The sequence below is a fragment of the Dipodomys spectabilis genome, unplaced genomic scaffold (assembly GCF_019054845.1).
Source record: "Dipodomys spectabilis isolate Male_0828 unplaced genomic scaffold, ASM1905484v1 ptg000095l, whole genome shotgun sequence".
NCBI classification, from domain to species: Eukaryota; Metazoa; Chordata; class Mammalia; order Rodentia; family Heteromyidae; genus Dipodomys; species Dipodomys spectabilis.
Genome location: NW_024870772.1, coordinates 30,142,783 through 30,165,622, shown reverse-complemented (window position 1 = coordinate 30,165,622; position 22,840 = coordinate 30,142,783). Strand labels below are relative to the sequence as shown.

The following is a 22,840-nucleotide window of genomic DNA, read 5'->3' as shown; positions in this document are numbered from 1 at the left end:
AGCTCCACCAGAGCAGGGACTAGGCTGGTGCTCATTGTACAGAAAATGACATGCAAACCATAGTAAAGTGTCTCATCCTCACACACTTGTGTGAGGTACCAGGCAGGCACTCTGCTGAGTACTTTGTACATGTTCACACAATTATGCTCTTACTAGGCTCTCAAGTACTTGTTAAAGACTTCTCTTTTGCTCTTAAAAGGACATTCACTCAACAGATATTTACTGACATCCAGTGTGCTAGACATATTTGAAAAACAGACTATAGCAGTACATAGGAAGTCCATACTTGCTAGATGATCCATCTGGCAAGGCATCCACCCAAACAAACGAACTGTGCACCAAATAACAAGCGATAATATGGAGAAAGACAAAGCATACAGTAAAGTACTTCATGTTTGAAGAAAAAAAAAATGTAACCTACGCAGAAAGTAACCCCAAAGAAAGTTAACGCAAAAGACCACGTGGACAGAAGTCAAGTAGAAGAAAAGATTTATTGCCAGCGGAGCTGACAAGGCCAAGTTCTCATGAGGAAAGGGAGAAAATGGCGCCATCTTGCTCCTTGGAGGCCCCTTTTAGAGCGTCGTGGGCCGGAAGTGGGAGGTGCCTCATCTACTGCGCAGGTGCTGGCATAGAGGACAAAGATTAGGTCTGTGAGGTGGGTGTTTCCTTACAATATTTTAAAAAGTTGTCCTTTAGGTTTAAAAAGTAATTTGGATAGAAGAAGCAATCCAAAAATTCATATGGAACAATAAAAGACCCCAAACAGCAAAAACAATCCTCAGCAGAAAGAACAGCACTGGAGGAATATCAATATCAAACTTCAAACTCTACTACAAAGCCATAGTAATCAAAACAGCTTGGTACTGGCGGACCTAAGGACGAATGGAATAGAACTGAAGACCCAGAAATGAACTGGCAGAACTAAAGCCATTTAATCTTTGATAAGGAAGCCAAAAAAATAGAATGGAAGAAAGACAGCCTCTTCAGTAAATGGTGCTGGCAAAATTGGTTAAACATCTGTAGAAAACTGTTAAATCCTTATTATTACCCTGCACCAGAATCAACTCCAAAAGGATCACAGATCTTGAAGTCAAAGTAGACACCCTGAAAACATGACAGGAAGGAATAGGAGAAACTTTAGGGCTCCTTAGCACAGGCTAAAATTTTCTTAATGAAGACCCAGAAACACACAAATCAAAGAAAGGTTGGACAAATGGGATTGCATGAAAGTGCAGAGCTTCTGCATGGCAAAAGACATAGCTAATAAGATCAATAGAAAGCCCATGGACTGGAAGAAGATCTTCACTAGCTATACAACAGACAAGGGCCTCCTATCTAAAATATACTTAAAAGTCAAAAAATTAAATCCTTCAAAAAAAAAATCCTCAAAGAAACAACCACCTGATTTAATAGTGGGCTAAAGACTTAAAGAGAAACTTCTCTGCAGAAGAAATAAGAATGGCCAATAGACACATGAAGAAATGCTCAATTTCTCTAGCCATAAAAGAAATACAAATCAAAACAACATTGAGATTCCACCTCACCCCAGTTAGAATGACTATAATTAAGAAATCTAACAACAGATGGGTGGAGGAGATGTGGCCAAAAGGGAACCCTACTGCACTCTTGGTGGGAGTGTAAACTTGTTCAACCACTTTGGAAAGCAGTATGGAGGTTCCTCAAAAGACTCCACATAGAGCTCCCCTATGACCCAGCAATCCCACTTCTTGGCATTTACCCAAATGATCACAAATAAGGCCATACTAAAGCTACCAGCACAACTACATTTATTGCAGCATTATTTACCATAGCTAAGATATGGAACCAACCCAGATGCCCCTCAGTAGATGAAAAGATCAAGAAAATGTGATACACACATACACACACAATGGAATTTTATGCCTCCATCAAAATGACACCACTCCATTTGTTAGGAAATGGAAAGACTTGGAAAAAATCATATTAAGTGAAGTAAGCCAGACACAAAGATATATAGGTCCCATGGTTTCCCTCATTTGCAATGATTAGTATACATCTAGGACAATTTTATCCGATGAGCAGAAAAGCTCAAAAGCTATATACATATGACCATATAAGATGGTGCTAAGCAAAATGAACCCCAAGATATGGACACAAGAGGTCTTTCTTTGTTATTGCTATTTTTAATGTACTATGTGATGTTTTTAATTTCCTTTGTATGTTCTTCCCCCTATGGTATATCCCCTGTTGTCACTGTACTTGATTTTGGTACCCTACATCTTATATATACATTTATCTAATTTGGGGAGGGAAAAGGGAGTAACAAAAGGCTGAAACAAGGACACAGGATGTCCCATTGCAACAATACCTATAAGACACTATGCTGGAAATGAACTTTACAACTTCGGGGGGGGGGGAGTGGGCAGAGGAAGGGAGGGAGGGAAGGAGAGTGGGAGAACAAAGGAGGAGGTAACAATGCTAGACAAGAAATGTGCTCATTACCTTACTCACGTAACTGTAATCCCTCTGTACAGCATCTTTACAATAAAATGAAATTAAAAATAAGGTAATTTGGGAACCCACGCATTCAACTAATCTTTTAAGAAGCAGTCACTCATACTCCAGCACACTGGACAGTGTGCTGAGGTACAAAAATGAGCATGGTCTGTGTACACAGAGCACAGCCTGGTAGAAGGCAAGAACCAGCTGCCCTGTCTGATAAACGCTGGGTGAAGCCACACAAAGTCCGTGTCAGCACTCAAAATCTGCTGGTCCCCAAGCACATACTCAAGCCCCCTTCCCCTAATGCCACTCCCATCTACTCAAACCAGACACTCACTACTCCCCACATAGAATTATATCTAGCACAGTCCCCCAGCAAGCAACTTTGCTTCACCTCAGTTTTATTTACGTGTGGCCTAGAGGTTTTTTTTTTCCTTTCTTTCCCCCACCCTCGCCCCTACCAATCTCTCTCTTTCTTGCTTGCTGTGGTACTGAACTCAGAGCCATGTACTTGCTCAGTTTGCTTGCTTTCTTGCTTGGTACTCTATCACTTAAGTCATATCTCCAGCCTGGCTTTTTGCTGGTTATTTTGGGGATGGGGTCTTATGATCCTGTCTGCTCAAGGCTGGCTTTGAATCGCGAACCTCTAGAGCTCAGTCTGCTAGAATTACAGGTATGAGCCACCAACTTATGGTAAAAATGCTCAATTAAAAGACTGTTTTAAGCTAGGTGTCAGTGACTCATGCCTGTAATCTTAGATACTCAGGAGGCTGAGATCTAAGGATCCTGGTTCAAAGCCAACCTGGGCAGGAAAAGTCTGTGAGACTCTTATCCCCAATGAACTTCCAAAAAGTCATTAGTGGAGCTATGGTTCAAGTGGTAGAGTGCTAGCTAGCCTTGAGCACAGAAACTCAGGGATAGCACTAGGGCCCTGTATTCAAGCCTGAGTATTGGTAGACACGTGCACGTGTGCACGCACACGCACGCTCACACATATGTGCGTGCGCGCGCACACACACACACACACACACGGATTGTTTCTCTATGGAGACTATGCCTAGGACCCTCTTGTGTTCATGCTTTTATCCTCTCAGGATGTGGGTTCTGCTCCCAGAGCTGCTCTGCCAACTACACAGAAGTCATCTCAACTTGGGGTAGCACAGAAATTAGTCAGAAATTTAAGAAGAAATCAGGACAGAATCTCCTGCTATCCAATACTGAAAATAACCCCACATTAACTCCCAACTTCTCCAAAAGAGTCAAATACACAATGCTCATAAATAATCAGAGCCTTGTAGGGCTAAAAGTGTAATTTTATTTAGATGTTACTTGTACATAATCTATAGTAAGATATACAAACAGATAAAAATCGTTTGACAGTTTTTTTTAATACCACTTCAAATTCAATTTACAACTGCATTGATAATACTGCAAGATGACAGATACTCTGCTTCATGAAACAAAAATTACTTGCTACTTTGGCTGATACATTCCCAACTAGTCTTCAACAGATTAAAAATGCATCATGTATCTCAGTTGCAAATATTACCAGACTCTCACAACCTAGTCACTTGATGCTCATAAAAAATTTATGGAAACGAAAACATGTATTTTCTAATAGCATTCTTAGTAAATAAAAACTGGAGTGTACCTGATTCTCATGGTTTGGGGCTAAAGATGATGCCACCCGCCCTCTGCTCAGCCACACCATGCTAGGCAGCGCGTGTGGGCCAGACGCTTCCACCCTCCACCTGTCTGAGTCCATGCCGGGAAGCATCCAGCTAAAATACATTCAGAGCAAATCAACTGAGGGTAATTTAAAACAATCTTTTAATTTATAACTATGTAAAATCAGCCAAAATCAAATATGCTTGCTCTTAAGATGATTTTCATTTATTTTGATACACAGTTTTTGAAAATGAAAACTAAAACTTCAAACTTCACTTTGTTCTTTTTTGTGCAACGTCAAAAAAATCTGGATTGAAATTTCAGATGAAACCAAATGTGCTGAAAAAGATACTCTAAAAATAATCTAACTTGAATCATAGTAATTTTCCATTCTTTTAAAGGTTTTAGAACACAACAGGGGCAAAGCCTTCTCCCTAGACATAAAACCAAATTTAAAATAACTTGATGAAAACTATGGAATGACAACTAATGATTACTAGGTTCATGAATATTTATGAGTAAAATGCCACTAATTTTATTATAAGGTATAAATAGAAGAAATCCTGACATGGCTAGTAGCTTTAATGTGTTCCTTCCATCTTAAGAAAAGAAGGGCCAGACAAAGCAAAGATGCTTTGCCAAATGTGAGCTCTAGAATTGTGCAGGGCATGCTGCACACAAAAATAACAACAGCAATTATAATGAAGACAAAATTGGACTAAAAATGGTCAAAGTCCTGAAAATAAAGTCAACACAATAGGCCTCTACATTAGAAAAGAGAAATTAGAGGGAAAAAAAATTGAAAGGTCCTACATAACTACTAATTGTCAAAAAAAATTATAGAAGTATAGTGCTAGCTAAGCCTGGGCAGGTTCCAAGTTGAGGGTTCAGGCAGTGGGCACAGACAAGAGGACTCAGACAAATGGCCACAGCAGGGTTTTTTTTCAGTGTCAATAATTTAGGTGTTAAAATTAAGATCCAAGATAGGCAACCTCAAGATGACAGCTGGCCACTCAGAGACACAGGATGCATCATGGATAGCCGCTCTGTCCCTAGAATCCGCCATCCTGCTGACATTCTCCATCAAGCCACCCAACTCTGCTTCAGGAACTGCGCCTAGAATCTGGATGCTGCAAGTAGGCAGGAATGCCTCAGGAAGTCTCAGGGAATCTGTGATGTCCTATGTATAACCCATGCCTAGGGCACTTATTTATCTCAACAGGCAGCTGTCCTTCATCCAGAATCACAAGGCAGTCTGTCTCAGGCCCTGCTGTCTTAGCCAGGTCTGCTGGGATCATCATGTAGGATGAGGAGCAGGGTGGGAAGAGGAGAAAGCAGGGTGCTCTGCCACATCTTGTGAGGTACTTTTTAAAATAGAATGTGCCAACAACAATATGACAGAAGAAATCTGTGTGCTTCTAGAACCCGGAGAAGGCCCTGTTCACAGGGCTGGCTCCTAATCTGGCCATAGCACCATGAAAAGTGACTGGCTATCAGAATCCTTCACGCAAACCTGAGCTTTTAAGGTTCAGAGCAAGCAGAGAGACTGACATTGTTCTTTCTCTCTGCTCTTTCTGTTGTGCACTGAAGAGCCAAGAACTCTGGCAGCCTCGCCTAGGATCCAGGTCCCAGGAAATGAAGCAGGCAGGTCCTTCGCACTGGGAGCTGGTGGGGTGCACACATGGCAGCTCAGCTGGGCACTGCAGCCCTGGGATGGTTCATGTCTGTCCTGGCTGGCCAGTGCCCAAGCCATCGGGATTGGCCAACATTGTGTCATCCCAATGGCCTGTAAAGGGGAAAAGATCTTGTTCTCATTTGCATTGCTACTGAGCTGCTGCAACCTCCTACCAAAAATTTCCATCAGGCATTGACCAAGTGAATGCCCACAGGAAACCTTGCCTATAAAGGGCCCTTTCTAAATTCATATTTGACAAGCATGTGCAAAGGCAATGAAACTATTCAACAGAGCACAAATCCATGCAGAGGCTCCCAAGCCAAGACACTGCATGTAGAAACATTTGATTCCCCTGATTCGTTAGACCTTTCCCTGTAGAACCAACTTCTTCTCAATTCCTTTGTAAAAAAGAAAAATAAGTGGTAAAACAATCATCACTTACTGGTCAAAAGACATCACTATGACACATGGTCATTAATCTTGCAAAGACCTGACACCTGGCAGCTTCACAAACACATAGCAAGCCCATAGGATCAGTGATCAGTAAGATCAGTAAGAGTAAATAAAGTACTCTCATGGCCAAGAGGGAAGCAGGATGCTGTTTTCAGGACAATACAATAGGTACAGCGTATTTCCTCATGTGCAGCATGATGTGCTATACTTAGTGGCACTTACATATTACACAGTAAATACTAAAAAACCCAGAAGTTGTGGATGTGCAGAAGCAATATCACACTGTTAATACAAAAGGTGCTAAGCTACAGGATTATAATACCACTATTTAGGTGCAGAGACCATGTGAACCCCCAGGACACTTCCACACACAGTATCCTGGCTGTCCACTTGTCACTCGCTCCACATGGCTCAGTCGGACCAGTCATTCTCGTCGAATTCAGAGTCGTCGTCAGAGTCGCTGTACTCCACAGCAATTCGTCGGGATAGGATTGTGGCTACATCATTCCCAACGGGCTCCCGCTTAGCCTCCTGCTCTCGCTGCTCCTGTACCTTCTTCAGCTGAATTCCTAGAGACACAACATGTGCTTGAGAATCAAATCCCCTGGCAGGCTCCAAATAAGACAATAAACAACAGGTCTACTGTTTATTCTTAGGCTTTTCTGTTGAGCCAAAGGATATAACATTTTAGAAAGAATGTGTAAAGTACATTTTAGGAAAGTCAGTTATAAGCACAATGCATAAGCACACCTCTGAAGTTCTTAGCCACCATGGGCTACATGGTTGCTCTGTAAGCCTAAGCGACATGTGACTTACAGAAGAACATGGCATACAATATGCAACAGGGCAGTGCCATAGCCCACAGGCTTGGAAGCAGTCCCTGAACTAATAGTTGTCAGCTATTGCTGAGAAATCTGACAAGAATCACTGTAAAATACAACCATCTACTCAACTGCTTAGTAACCAATATCAGATTTTATCATTTACGTTTTTTAACTTTTTCTTTTGATATGATTTCAGATTTATAGACTAGCTATACGAATAAGAGGAAAGCATTCTCATACACTACTGTATAGATGTATTTTGAACACCATACATATCCAGATTCTCCAGTCCTTCTCAGACATGCACGTGGAGACAGTTTTCTCGAACTATTGGAGAGTATGTGGCATACCATGTTCTTTTTCTTCTAAGACAACGATAATGTTCAAGACCCACAGAGCCTCTGGGGTCTTGGGAGAAGGGTGTGTACCACCACCCACCCCGAGGCTTACTCAAGGTGCTCAGGCAGAAGGTAGAGGTTAAGCAGTAATGCCACAGGCACCTGACTCACTGAGGATGGGTGTCCGGGGCTGTAGCCAGGCACCTTCTGAAGTCACTTCCAGATGAAACAACTAAACTGATCAAGAGGCTGCGCTGTTCCTGACCACCTGAGAAGCTCTGAGAAGATTTCTGCACCTGTAAGGGACCCTTGATGACCCAGGCTATGGCTAGTAAGAGTTAATAGTGTGGGATACACTTTCATTGTGGGGTTCTGGGGCAGGCTCTCCACCGCCATTCTACCAAACATGCTTTATTTCTCTGTTCCAAGGACTGAGGATTGGGATAGGCCTTTCACATAATAGATGAACCACCGTGCTGCCGAACAAGAGAAGCTGAAAATCACTGGCTTAGCATATTATACTAAATAAACAAGTCCCAGATAGACCCCGGATTTATTTCTGAAAAACAAAACCACTGATAAGAACTCAAATGTCTTTCTTTCATTTACACTTGTGCTCTTGAAGTAGGATGCATTAACTGGTCACACCTGTTATCTAGTTTCTGGTTCCAGTCAAGCAAAGCTTTCCTGAATTCTCAATTTTTATTCTCTTCTCTTCTCTTTTCTCCCCTCCCTCCCTCCTCTCTTCCTCCCTCCCTCTAGGGTTTCTTCTACTTTGTTTTTTTCTACTAAGCACGTGATTCACTGCTCGATCCACTCCTCCAGCCCTGAATTCTTAATTCTTTATCATAATATGTTTTTCTGATACCTGGAAAAGAACTCCTTTAATACTCTCCCCCCCCCAAAAAAAAACCCCAAAAAACAAAAAAACAATCAAATTTGATTGTTTTTTTGTTTTTTTGGGGGTAATGTAATATAGATAGGCATCATCTGAAGGTACCGATACTGTAGCTAGTTGGAGAGCTAAAGAAACCTTTTCCTGAAAGTGGCACTGTGGCTTAAGTGGTAGAGTGCTTGCCTTGAGCTGAAGAGCTGAGGGACAGTGCCCAGGCCCAGAGTTCAAGCCCCACAACAAAGAAAGAAAGAAAAAGAAAGAAAGCAAGAAAGAAAGAAAGCAAGAAAGCAAGAAAGAAAGAAAGCAAGAAAGAAAGAAAGAAAGAAAGAAAGAAAGAAAGAAAGAAAGAAAGAAGGAAGGAAAGACAGACAGACAGACAGACAGACAGGAAGGAAGGAAGGCAGGCAGGAAGGCAGGAAAGGAAAGAAAAGAAAGAAAGAAAAGAAAGAAAGAAAGAAAGAAAGAAAGAAAGAAAGAAAGAAAGAAAGAAAGAAAGAAAGAAAGAAAGAAAGAAAGAAAGAAAGAAAGAAAGAAAGAAATCTTTTCCTAAAGAAAAGGTGGTGGTCTTTGGTGTCCACTTACCCATCCGAATGGCAGCAAGGAGGTCACTTCTAGCATCATTGATGGGCGGCTGTGCAGGTTCCGGACGCTTTCCCTCAGCCACAGGAGGCCCATGCATTGGAGAGGATGAAAGAGAAGAGCCTGGGCCAGGAGGGCCTGGCGGTGGAGGTGGTGGGCCTGGAGGCGGCGGCGCTGTGGCCAGGAGCCCAGCAGAAGATGGGTGAGGGGGAGCCGAGTATGTGGAGCCAGCTGATGTGGGGAAGGGGGGCTGTGTGGGCATCTGAAGAGGGCTGACGAAGGCGGTTTGTGCTGAGGGAATCATGGGTGGAGGGGGAGGAGGTGGTGGTCCTGAAGGGGTGTAGTATTCGATTATCTGTGCTGGGAGCATCCTAATGAACAGATGAAAGACAAAAGTCACCCAAATAACCAAAGAGGGTCATGTCCCCCAAGTTCTACTATGCTTAACAGAGAAGCTCCCCGAGACACAACACTGCCAGCTGGATACATACAGGTCAGTTGTTTTCACAGTTCTACAACTCTTGAGTTCAGTTTGTTCCCCAGTTCTACATTATTCATCATCCAGATGTAATGCAAGACCCTTTGAAGTGTTTAGAAAGTGGACGGCTTGGAATCTGGGGACTACTAGGGTAATGTAGCTGGCTGCTGAAGTCAGAACACAGCAATACTCCTTCATCCTGGGCTTCTCAGAGGCATGTGGCTCACAATCTTGTCTCATGAGGGCTCTGAGGCCCTGCAGACTAGGGGAATTCTTCATTCTCTAGCCTGGCCCCATGGTACTTCCCAGGTCCAGGATATACACCTAGTAGAGTGCTAAAATGCTTTGCAAAGTTGCACAGCTGAGAAACTGGTGCTATTCTATTTAGACAACAGGTTTCCAGGCCAACTGAGCACAGAGTCTCTCTGTGCCTGACCCAGCAGCCTTGGACTGTGCCTCACCCCAGGATCATAGCTCAGCAAAGACCCAACAAAGATAAGACATACCCGGACTGTGTGGTGTCACCTCTCAGGGCTCTGGACATAGCTTTAAGAAAGTGACACCAGATTTCTGGAGTAGAAAGTAAACGCTGTCTGAAACATATATTCAATTTTTCTGGTGGATCACTCTGAATGCTCGGTTAAAGATTAGGGTAAAGTAAAAAAACAACAAAAAAAGAGCTAAAGGCACTCATCAAAATAAAGGTGGATGCTCAAATACTGACAGGAGCTCCTGTGAACAGGAAGACCTATTATAGGAGATGGGATACTTCTACCCTCAACAGAAAACATGACAGCCTAAAGACAGAACAATCTAAATGCCCAGAGGTCAAGAAAGGAGAAAGTGTGAAGATCACTCCAGGCTTCCTTGACAAGCATTTTCTGTGGTCCACCCAGGATACACAGACAAACTGGAGGGCTTGGACAGGTTCACAAATCAGCATTTTGTTCCTTTATGAACATCTTGGCTTAAAGATCCATCCAAACCCATGGGAGTATGTGTGGAAAGAGCATACCCATGAACACTTCAAACCTGACATATAGCTGAAATAAGAAACAGTCAAGCTGGGTGTGGTGGTACCAACCACCCATCTATTTGGGAAATGAGGCAGAATGATTATGAATTTAAGGCCAGCCCAGGCAAAATTAGGAGGCCCTCTCTCAAAAACAAAATGCAAACAAAAGGGCTGAGGGCATGGCTTAAGTGAAGCCCTGGATCAACCCTCGGTACTGTAACATTAGTAAGTGTCTATGTCCAACCATTAGTTGCCAATAAGGGGCTTTGAACTCAGGGCCTCGTTATTGTTCTACTTGCTTGCTCATGGCTGGGGTACCCTACTACTTGAGCCATGCCTCCAACCTAGATTTTTGCTTATTGTTTTGAATATGGGAGTCTCTTAATTTTTTCTGAAGTCTTCTAGATCTCAGTCTGCTGAGTACTTAGGATTACAGGCAAGAGGCACCAGTACTGAGACAACCATTCTTTTGTTATCTTGAGGCAGGGTCTCACTATGTGGTTATCCCAGGCTGGACTCTAACTTGCCATCCTCCTTCTCCCCTTCTCAAGTGTTAGCATTACAGGTGTGTGTGCCACCAGTCCTAGCTGATCCAAACCATTCTTGGGTTCTGGCTTCTAAAATATCAATGATAAAATTCTACCACCTAGAGTAAGATTCAAACATAAGAACAAGCCGTGACCAGGAATATCAATAATTTACCCATAATCTGCTGGAGCCATTGGTGCAGAGGCCTGGGACCCCTCTGAAGCCTGGGGAGGAGGTGGAGGTGGTGGCTGCTGAGGTCTGTTGAGAGCCATGTGCCTGGCTGAGGCTGACGGGGGCCGGTACTCATGTTCAGAGGCCTGGTTTGGAGCCCCATGGGGTGGGGCCTCGCCGGCTGCATATGAAGGGGTCACGGGCTGCGGGTGCAGAGAGTGGTTCGGTGTCGCTGGATAAGAGTAATCTGTAACATCTGAGGTGTGGGACCTGATGTTGGAGACAAGGCAATGGGCGGAATTTACATTAGGTTTTAAAAAGTGTCCCTTACAGGCAGAAGCATCTTTATAAGCTGTCACATCGCCAGTGCACAAGAATCACACATTTATATCCTTTATGATCAGCTAGATCTAGCCCCATGAGAGCTTCTCAGCAGCAACATAATTACTATTTTAGTAGCAAGCCCCAGTGTTACGTGGATTTAGAATCACAGCTTTGAAGTGAATAAGTCAAGACAGATGCAAGCAGGAACCAGCAGAGCCTCATTTTCACAGCACTTCACGTACTTCTTTTCTAAGAGACAAGGCTACGAGGCAAATCCCATTTCATTTAGAAACAGCCCCTCAGACAAGACAGGATTTCAATGGCAATGAAATTGACAGCATCTAATTAGAAACTACAAAATGGCAGGGGAACAGGATAAATATTAACAGTAAGAACGGCAAGAGAAATCCAGAATGTAAGGGTAAATTGTGTTTTTCTTCAACAGAAGGAATGTATTTAACCCAGAGAGAAAGAAGCAGTGTCATGAGCTATGGAAAGCTTCTTGGAATTTTGAACATACAGACAAGTATGAAACTCTGAAAGGAATGGAAACCTCATGTTAGTGAGCAGAGTTCAGGAAGACGATGAGTGCTGGTGGCTAGCTCAGCCCAGGAGGAGACCAAGAACATGGGGCACTGTGCAGCCAGGTGTTAGTAAGAGGCACGCGCTCCCTCCCACCCAGGTTACAGGACACATGTCAGTAGGGGAACCACACAACCTCTCACAATGCTCAAGCAGTACGAGTAGCTTGGGGCTGGGAATCCAAAGAAAGCAAAAGGACAAACCCTCTGGACATCCTGTCCTCTTTCACGCCCCCTGCCCGCTCCAGTTTCTTTGGGTCACTCATAAATTCAATGCCCATTTTCCTTCTCTCCCACTCTTCTTTTCTTGTTCTGACTTTTCTCACATGTACTTGCTGGCTCCTGTTAGGATTCAGCTTGTGTTTCTCTCTCTGAAGGAAACAGGCAAACACATATTGGGGGTATGGAGGGAGCAGAGAAGATACACACCGAACTTCCACCACTGGGATTTCAGACATCAGTTTCCCACAGTGGAGCACTGCACAGAAAAGCTAAATCAGAACAGCCTGTTCATCCTCTTTTTCCTTCCCTAATTGGAGTATGAATTCTAGATTATGGTGTGTTTGTGAGGATTGTCTTAACTCTGCCAATTGCTAGTGAGTGATTCTAAAAATATTTTAATGGAGAAGAGTCTGACCTGTATTTAGATTTGGTACAGTTCAAAAACATAAAATACAGATAGCCTAGATATCTGGGATTGCTGAGGACATGTGCTTGCTTCTACCTGAGTTAACTATGCCAGTGACCGTGTGGCCCTCTCTGAAGGAAACAGGCACCTGGCACCATGTGGAGTGCTGTGGATGAAGTGCCTGGCAACACAGGACAGGTATTGTGGTCTAAGTGAGAGCTACCTATGTAAAACTGCCCCTTGACATAGGTTCCAGAGAAGCCAAGACAAAGGGGCTCACCAGATAGATGTGGAGGTAAAGGTAGAGGAACCATATGTTTGAAGGATAAGTAAGAGCAGATAATTTCTCTAGGGCAGGACTTTGGTAAAAGGGGAGAACCAGGAGGATGGAGTGGGAAAAGCAGAGGGAACTAGAGACCACAGGGGCTGCCCACAGGCAGGAGCAGGGCACCTGCTGGGCTTCTGGAAGTCAACCATGAGCCACCATTGCAACATGAAGGCTAGTGGAGTGGTCTCGAAGCTCCATGATAATCAGTGGCCATCTGTGGCAGCAAAGAGAACCAGTGTGTGGAGATGACACTGAAACAGATCACAAAGTTGGTCCAGCAGTGGAGACTCAGTGGGAGAATGTCATAAAACTCCCAGGATTTGGGAGTCAACAGGACCACAAAGTCAGAGTGATGTTATTAGGATCCAGATTTGGATGAGATAAAACAAAGGCTTGTGAAACAATGGAGGTGTGACACTTCTTGGGTTTCCTGAAAGAGAACTGGTTAGCTGGGAGATGGCCTTCAGGTTTAGAAACAAGACATGCCTAGCATTCTGTAGAGAGAGGGCAAAAATATAACATTAGTTGATGTGGATTTAAAATATACTACTGATGAGTATTTTATATACATGCCATGAAACTTGGTATTAATTTTCCCTCAGTATCTTCAATACACACAGATGAGAGGATACAACCATTAAAAGAACCATGTTTCTAAATAAGACTTTGAACATGAAATATTAGAAAAATACATGGCAGGATTCCAATTTTGTAAAACAAAAACATGTACAAAAAAGAGATACATTAAAAGGTAAATAATGGTTTCTCTGGCCAGATATTGTAAGTTATGCTCTATTTGTATAAAGGAAGAAGTTGCATAAAATAAAAATTAAAGTTTCTAAATTAAGTTTAGGGTTATAATCCAAGTACAATGATGAACTATAATCTGTTTATCCGTCAGTAAATAATGCATGCAAATGGTTAAAGAGGCCATGGACAATAGTAGCAGACAAATGGAAGTGCTGAAGAAATAAAACATACAATTTGATTTACTTTTTGGAAGATAAGAGAATTGTTTATATATATATAGACAACATAAATATGGAAACAAAATATTATCTAATTCAAATGATTGTTAATTTTACTGTTCCAACATGGAACAATCTAATTTCAGATGCTAGGATAAGCACCAATGAGTCAAGTGAGGGATCAAAAGTTGTCAAGTGGATCTTTAAGCCAAAGGACTCATGACCTATTTGTGAAAACTTATAAGCAAATTGACATCAGTGAGAACGATCCAGTTCACATATCCCTCCCCACCCAGAGACTCAGGAGAGGTGGATCACTGTTCCCAATTCCTGCAAAGAAAGAAACTGACAATACAATTCCAATGGGAGGCTAGAGCTCAGGCAAGGCTCCAACAGTTCTCCATATGCATCAGGAAACAACTTCATAGAAACATTATATAGAACTTGTCTGAAATTCTGAAGATGGCTGACAAGCCCACTAAGATGGAAATACTGAGAGACCAGATGTGTCTCCTAGCAAGCACCTACCTTGCATCTCGGTACAAGCCAGAAACACTAACTGCTGACATTACAGAGGAGGAGAAAAAAAAGACCAAAAAATGCAGAGATAAAATACAAGGTCCAGAGACTGTTGAATCTTTCAAAAATATGAAAGATTCTTAATCATATAAGAATTTTCTATTAAATGCTGAAGACTTTGAAGCTTATGCAAATAGAGGACTTCAACTTTATGAATTCAGAAGCAGGAAATTAAACCAAAAGTTAAAATTGACTAGTGAGTTCTTGTCATCCAATGAATCCCTTTTATGACAATGTGACCTAGTAACTACATTGTTTACTTCAAAGGGCTAACCTTTCTCTCTTTTTTTTGTTTATTTGGTGGGGGGGATGAAGACTATGGTTTGAAATCAAGGCTCTATGTCTGTTAGAGAAGCATTCTACTACTTAGCCATGCCTCCAGTCTTTTCTTGCACAGGGTCTTTGTGTCCAAGTGTGCAACTACATCACTATCCATTTTATAGTTTTATAGTTATTTTTAGTTTCCACCATAGCTAGGATGTCAGATATCCATTACCATGCCCAAAGACTCCGAGACTTTTCTGCCTGGTCCGTCCTGGAATCATTATTCACCTGATCTCAGCCTCTCACACAGAGAGAATGACAGGCACATGCCACCTTGTTCAGCTATGGGAGGAGAAAATAATGATCTGAGTATGCCAAGTCTAGCCTGGAACTGTGATCCTCCTGATCTCAGCAGCTCAAATATCTAGGTTTTAGAAAGCCACCAGCCCCTGACTTAAAGGCTAACAAAATTCTGAAGTAGACTCTGCTAGAATTCTTCTGAAATTAGAATCAGGTTAGTTGTCTGCATGAGACATCAATTTCTGTTTTGTTAATCACTTTTTCTAAAGGATTATCAAAAAGAACAGTGCAGTCTTCCTAAGTCATAGCAATCATCACCACCAATCATTTTTAGATAACAAGTAGCAAAAGAAATGCAAACCTCCAAGCTAAAAATAAGGGATTAAATGATTATTAAAGTTGAAGTTATTTGCATTAGTCCAAATTCAGAACCAAAGTTAAAAAAACCACTTCTAGATTAACTGAATAGCACACTTAAATCAGAGCTTTAAAAGTCGTAAAACAACCCAACTGAAAATAACAGACTTAAAGTATTATTTCAGAGTAAGTATATAGCTATAAGTGATTTTTAAGGAAAGTTTTGAAACATATTGTGGAATGCATACATCCCAAAACTACTGGTGGCATACCAATTTAAGATAAATGCAGGCAGTACACAGTGGCCCACGCATGCAGGAGGGGAATAGAATGGACGGACGGATGGACGGACACGGACACGGGGACGGGGACACACACACACACACACACACACACACACACACACACACACACACACACCTAGTATCTGGGGACAGGGATCCCTCGGAAGATGCTCCGTGGTGCACACTCTGAGACAACCTGTTGTCGGGTCTAAGCTCTTTGTCATACGCCATCATGTTCCACTCCTGACGCCTGTTCCTGGCTTTTCTAACCTTTTTCACCTCTCGGGTGGTGCCATCTATACGCTTTTGCTCCTGAGGTCCAGGAAAAGAAAGCAAGCATGCCAAGACAGAAGGGAGAGGAAAACAGCTGGTTAAATGCAGTTACAATGAGCAAAAAATTAGCCTGATGCACACACAATTAATCCACAGTTAAGAAAATTCTAACGTGGTAACTCCTTACCCTATAAGAAGTAAAGAGACTTTGGTCTTTAAACAAACAAAAAGCTACTGTGCTGCCACTTTGAGAGTTGCTTACCATCATTTTTGGTAGAGAACTATCATTTGGCTAGTTCAGGCTTGGAGCCTGAATCTTTCACGTCTATATTACATATACAAAACACCAGGCTCTGTCATTCATAGAAATCGTGTCGTACAACTACTTAATTGTTCCTGATTTGTTAGCATATAATCACCTTTCCAAGAAAACCATTTAAAATGTTCTATTTCCTTTCTAGGATTATGACAGAATATTTAAACTATCAAACTAGCTAAACACAAAATAAAATGAGGAAACTTACCTGCCCATACATAGGTCTATTCTTGCTCCAGCCCTGTTAGCCAGTCAAAATGTAATATGTTCTGAGACTCTACCCTAGTGTTTCTTTAGAGGTGAGCACAGATTTCTATGTACAACTCTATGGTCTTCCTGCTCTCCTTCTAAGAATTTCAGATCTTTAAGGATGAAAACGATGTGCTTTGCCTCCTACTCTCTGCTCTTACAAACTTTAATATGCTATTTTATAAACAGCACATATTCAATCAATGTTGGCTAAATCATTAAACTGTCACCATGCTCAAACATGAGCTTCTCCAGGGCAGGGTTTTCTGCTCTCAAGAGGCTTATGGTCCAGCAGGGGATGTACATAAGATGACACAAACAAGTGTGTGGTAAAAAGTGTGGCAAAATGGATTTTAAGGTATTTTTATAGTTTCATACATAAAAATATTGCACATAAACATTGTATTTTGATAGGTTTGTATATAGGTATTTACATATTTAAAATATAACACTATCTAGTCCAGAAGGCATCCTACAGTAACTGAAGAGACCAGATTTGTACCCTGGGTAGGTATTAATTCTGTGGAGAATGTGGGTCACTGCATAAAGAAGAGATAGAAGGTGCCATGGCTCTGACAAGAAGGGTAGCATTGATTTAGGGGGAATGAAAGAAGGCCAGTGGGAAAGTGGGGGCAAATGGTCTAAGATCTGAGAGATAGGCCAGCCCTTTAAGGCCATGCTAAAACTGTTGTTCTTTATTCCATGAACAATGAGAAACCATTGAGCAATAAGTAGGTAGCAAGTGATAAGAAGGGGCATTAGAAAAGACCTTCTAGGCTCTGGAGAAAGGATGAAAAGAAGACAGACACCAGTTATAAAGCTTCTAAGGAGGCTGAGGTGAGGAGACCCAGATGGCTTACAGATGAAATAAAGAAGGACTAGATTGTTTTCTGGGGTATTTGGAGGTTTTAGAATTGGACCTGCAAAGAACATGGACATGAAATTCATGGAAGATACAGAAACAGCTAAGAAGGATGTAAATTTTCATGCAGATGAGATGGAGCATTTATCAAACAAAATAAGCATATTTGGGGCTGGGGAAGACCTGTTAGGAGTATGAATTAATTCTTCAGTCTTTTAAAGGTTAGCTGGAATATGATAGCATATTTCAAAACATGCTATTCATAGCCATTTGGCTTATAGAAATTAACCCTATAGAATGTCTGCACAAGTATAGGAATAGCCACTGCAGTACTGTAAAAGCAGCAACTTAGAACCAACCTATAGCTCTAAAACAGTAATGGGTAAATAATTTATGAAGTATTTATATTTTAGAGGACTATCCAATTCTTAGAACTATCATACATTTTTAATAATGTCTCTGTGTATATAAATCAGGTGTAGCACAATTTTATGTATTAAAATATTGGTTAAATGTGTATATGTGTATGTACACATGTTTAAAAGTTTGAAAAAAAATGTCCCAAACAGAGTGACTAGGTTCTTCCAGGAAGAGGCATGCCTTTATTTCCTGCAGAGGTACGTACCTGACTATGTTATAACTAGCATATATTGCTTTTATAAAACCCAAACACAGGGAAGAGACTTTATTTATTTATTTTTTTTTTAGGGAAGAGACTTTAAATGTGATTGCAATATGCATCTTAATTAAAACCAATGTATTACTATTGCTTTTTAAGAGATGCACACTGACATACTCAGGGCTTAAGTGTGTGTGACATGTATATCAAGGCAAACAAATACACATACACATATGAGCTAATCATCACAAAATATTAACAATAGTGAGTCTACACTCCAGCTACACTGGCCTATATCAAATCCCTAAAACGTGCCACATTGCTTCCTACCCTAGCCTGCTCCTCTGCATTTCAACTGTAAGGCTCTTGACTAAAACATAGCTTACCTTGTGCACACCTCACTCTTCTTGGCTGTCAACCCTTGGACCTGCTGTGTGACACCTCCTCATGCTTCCTTGATCCTCCACTGGGGTATACTGCTACCCACCAGATCATTTCACCCACAGCAATCTGTACTTTTCCTTCATAATAACAACAGTGTAACTACATACTTAAAAGCTTCATAGTCAAAGTTCAGAAACAGGGTATTTCTTATCCCCAGATTCTCTAATTTTTTTTTTTTGGTCGGTTGTGGTGCTTGAACTCAGGGCCTGGGAGGTGACCCACAGCTCCACTTACAGTTTTCTAGGGGTTAATTGGAGATAAGAGTCTCACAGACTTTCCTGTTTGGGCTGGCTTCGAACCACAATCTTAGATCTCAGCTTCCTGAGTAGCTAGGATTATAAGCGTGAGCCACAGTGCCTGACAAATTCTCTGATTTTTTCCTTCAGGTCTGTCAACTGCAAACTGAACATGACGTGGGTATCTGACATCCTGGAAATTGAAGTCCTCATTATATATTCTGCTATGAAGAAGATTTGATTTGACAGGGCCAACTTTCTCTATCTGTCTTTCTAAGATCCAAAGGGTCACACGATTACCAAAGGCACTCCTTATTGTACTGTAATCTCCTGATGTTTTATCATTGCTTATCCAGCATTTAGAAGGCATTCAATAAGCAATTCTTATAAATGAATGAGTAGGAAGTACTTATCAGAATGTGTTGGAGGAATATGGAATAATTAAAAACAAGTGAGAAAAAAAGTGAAGAAATGACAGATGTTTTAAAGATACACTAATCATATATAAAGATTTTTCCTCCAAAAGGACAGTGTTCAAGAAAATTAAACAATATGCTAAAATATCACTGACAATGGAAATTAAGGTCCTTTAAAAGGTCAGAAAGTTTTGGGCTGGGAAGGTGGCTCAGTGGTAGAGCGCTTGGCCTTGCATGGATGAGGTCCTGGGTTCGATTCCTCAGCACCACATAAGCAGATAAAGCTGGAAGTGGTGCTGTAGCTCAAGTGGTAGAGTGCTAGCCTTGAGCTGAAGGACAGCGCCCAGGCCCAGAGTTCAGGCCCCACGACCAGACCCCCACCCCCCACTCCCCAAAAAAAGGGTCAGAAAGTTTTAAAGGAAGGTACTCTCAAAAGCCCTGTGTTTCATTCTGTTACTACAAAACAAAAGACAAACATACCTAGGCTAAGTATATAACTCAAAAGCAGAGTACTTTTCTAGTATGCACAGGCCTAGGGTTCATAAAAAGACAAGCATGCCTTTAAATATTTGTTTCGTTTCTCTTTGCTTGGATACACTACAGAACTTAAAGGTTCTAAGATTTCCCAAGCAATCAGTACAAAACAAAGTATACATAACTACATCTTTTGAATCCCTTCCCAGAACCCACCTCTAACATCGGATTCTTCCCTCCTTTACTTGCCTCCTTTATGTGGTTTTGGGGAGAAAATCCAAGGCCTTGCCCATGCTAATCTAGTGCTCAACCACTAAGCTATACCCCAGTTTCTACATTCCCTTTCTTAAATCCTGCTTTCAAACCACAGATTCTTCTCCATCCTAAACCCTCACTCCTACAAGACCAGTAGCACTTGAAGTGCTTCAAACGCTTAACTAACATCAGTCTACAAAATGCTAAGAACTTCTTCCAGTTAATCAATACACTGTAATATCTGTCAAGCAAACTGGATGATTGTTTCAAACATAGCACACATATTAAAAAAAACCACTAGCAGACATCCTTACAGAATGATTCTCCTCCATGGTGTAGCCTAAATTCTGAATTTGGGGCACCAAAGGGACAGTTTTCAGAGTAGAGGTCTCTTAGCCTGAGCAGAGCCAATGTACCTCCAAGACTGTGAAGAGAGCTTTCCTAGTGTTCTGACTGTCAATTCTCTTGCCTACCCCATCCATACAGAAAGAATAATTGCATAGTATTACACTTGTAATGCATATTATACGTTCTTCTCAACCTACTATGAAACACTCATCAAGGTCTCAATTACAGCAAGGTGGCAACACAATAACTAAGAAAGATAAAAGCTCACCCTGATATGGAATGTTGATCAGAGGATGAAAATTTGAAGAAGCAGGAGAGCAGTTAGAAAATGCAGTCACAGATAAAACTGAAATTTAGCCACCATTTTTGTTAAAGCCAAGGCCAAGCAAATATTGGAGAACAAACAGATAGTATTGATTAAAAAATAGTATTACTATGTTAGACTGAATAGTAAGGATCTTCCTGTGAAAGTGTAACCTCTAATAAAAAGCTTCAGCAGGAAACAACTTGGAAATAAACAACTTATTGCTTTATTTCTAAACATGCAACTGATAACCACATTTCTCACAGATGGAATTACTTACCTTTTGACGTCGTTTCTCTTTCCTTTTGTCTTCTGTGTCCTGTAGCATTTTTTCTTTCCAAAGGTCAAAGAAATAGGAAGGATCAGTATAGAACTTCAGCCCATCCTTCTTATCATCTCTGTGAATCAATGTGTTACAAGTCAGGGGAAAAAAAGATGGTCAAACACTTTCATCTGCATGTTAATATTGTTAATTTTAACCATGGGATTTTTAACATCTACATGGAACATCTTAACTAATCACTAATTATTTCACTGTTTTCTTAGTTGAAAATATGCTTTCTTATTTGGAAACACGACAGATCTATGACAATTAGGTGATAATACTCTTGAACACTTAGACTTGAGAGAAAATTGTTCTGCAAAATTCACAGGATAGTTAGCTCTTAATCAGTAAGTTTTATCAGCTCAATTACTTAAGGAAATATTTTTATTACTTGTACAGGGGACTAAACACAAAGATGGATGGATGGATTCTTAGTACAGATATATTCAATTCTACTCTAGAGCTTCAATATTCCTATAGCAAGAACTAGCAAACATTCTGTCTCTTGTTCTCAGTTAGGCTTGTCCAACATCTATAAATTCAATTCTAAAAGAAGAAAGCAAAATGTTCACAGGGTATAGACATGACCAGGAAACAAAGTAATGAATTATATATTTCAAAGAAGCTTCATTTCAGGATAAGTTACTTCTTTAGTTACTGGACTTTAAAGAATATTTAAAGTCCTTACATGAATTACTCATTTATCATATAATCAATGACAGTGCATCCACTGTGAATCAAAACTGAAATATGGCAAAGCTCAAAACAATCATGAGCAAGTTAGTCCTATAGTCTACCAATGTCTAAAACCATGTGCTTGTAGAACACCTGTAAGAGGTCTACATTTACATTTCATATTTGTATTGTAGTAAGTCATTTAAGGCATATAGGAAAAGCAAAATCAGATTAATGAGTATGAACAGGAACGAACTTATGCTTGAACAATAAAAGCTAATTTAGGACAGTGGGAAAAGAGGGTAGAATTCCCTTAAAGTTCCTGCCACATCATCTCCTGCAAGCTCCTCCTTATTCCTATAATAGCTATTCTAGTCACTGTGCTTAAATCACTAACAAACCAGTGCAAGTCACTTATAGTTTAACACTGGGCTATTAACAGACTTTCTTTCTTTTCCTCATTTCCTGATTTATGAATAACCTATATAAAAAACATTTTATTAATAATATTATTGTGAACAAAGATAGCTTCCCTCGGATACTATAGATAAATGCATAGGAAAATGGAGTTAGAAACTTACTGAAAACTTTGAGATAAATGAAATGCACATTCTCTGTCTTAAAAACAGAATTAATACTCTTATAAAGACAGAAAGCCACTGAAATAAATAAATATTTACTCTTGATGCAGGATTGTAATCACCTCTGTTGATACCGTTTAATTTCTGAGCTTTTCAGCATGGTGCCTGTGCCATACTTAGATTCAAATCCATAAGTTCATGTCATTTGCACCCCAACCATTGTTGCATAATAGATTTGGGCTGGCATTGCTATTCTTAAACACATCATTAAAACAGCAAAGGTATGCTTCATTTCCCACAATGTACAGAACACATATATATATATATATATATATATATATATATATTTGGTATAAATATTAAATCATACTATTTTTCATGCAACTAAAATTTTTAATCACTGCACATACTTAATATAGTAGTTTTGTTTTTAATTTTAGTGTGCTGATCCTGGGGCTTGAACTCAGGGCCTGAGTGCTGTCCCTAAACTTTTTGCCCAAGGATAATACTCTTATCACTTGAGCCATAGCTCCACTTCCAAATTTTTGGTGGTTAATTGGAGATAATAGTCTCATGGATTTTGCTGCCTGGGCTGGTTTTGAATCATGATCCTCAGATCTCAGTCTCCTGATTACACAGGTATGAACCACCAGTTTGCTTTTGTGAACTTTTATAGTAATGCCAGTTTAGAATTTTTTTTGACAATCAAACACTTATGCTACAGTAGGTACACTGATGCCCTTGG

The 22,840-nt window shown here is 40.7% G+C and overlaps 1 protein-coding gene across 2 annotated transcripts in view; it reads right to left on the bottom strand.

Annotated features, from left to right (window-relative positions):
* Positions 1-3,776: 3,776 nt before the first annotated feature.
* Positions 3,777-22,840, bottom strand: part of Wasf3 (WASP family member 3) — a 118,549-nt gene continuing 99,485 nt past the window's right edge. Inside the window, exons 6-10 of one of the 2 annotated variants that reach the window (XM_042685819.1) lie at positions 20,795-20,912; positions 15,855-16,030; positions 11,109-11,375; positions 8,917-9,284; positions 3,777-6,846 (exon numbers count right to left, since the gene is read on the bottom strand). In XM_042685819.1, coding sequence (XP_042541753.1) covers positions 6,689-6,846; positions 8,917-9,284; positions 11,109-11,375; positions 15,855-16,030; positions 20,795-20,912 — 1,087 coding nt within the window. In that variant the 3' untranslated portion in view covers positions 3,777-6,688. Of the gene's footprint in view, positions 6,847-8,916; positions 9,285-11,108; positions 11,376-12,214; positions 12,382-15,854; positions 16,031-20,794; positions 20,913-22,840 lie in introns of both variants that reach the window. The other variant, XM_042685820.1, reaches the window with a different exon arrangement.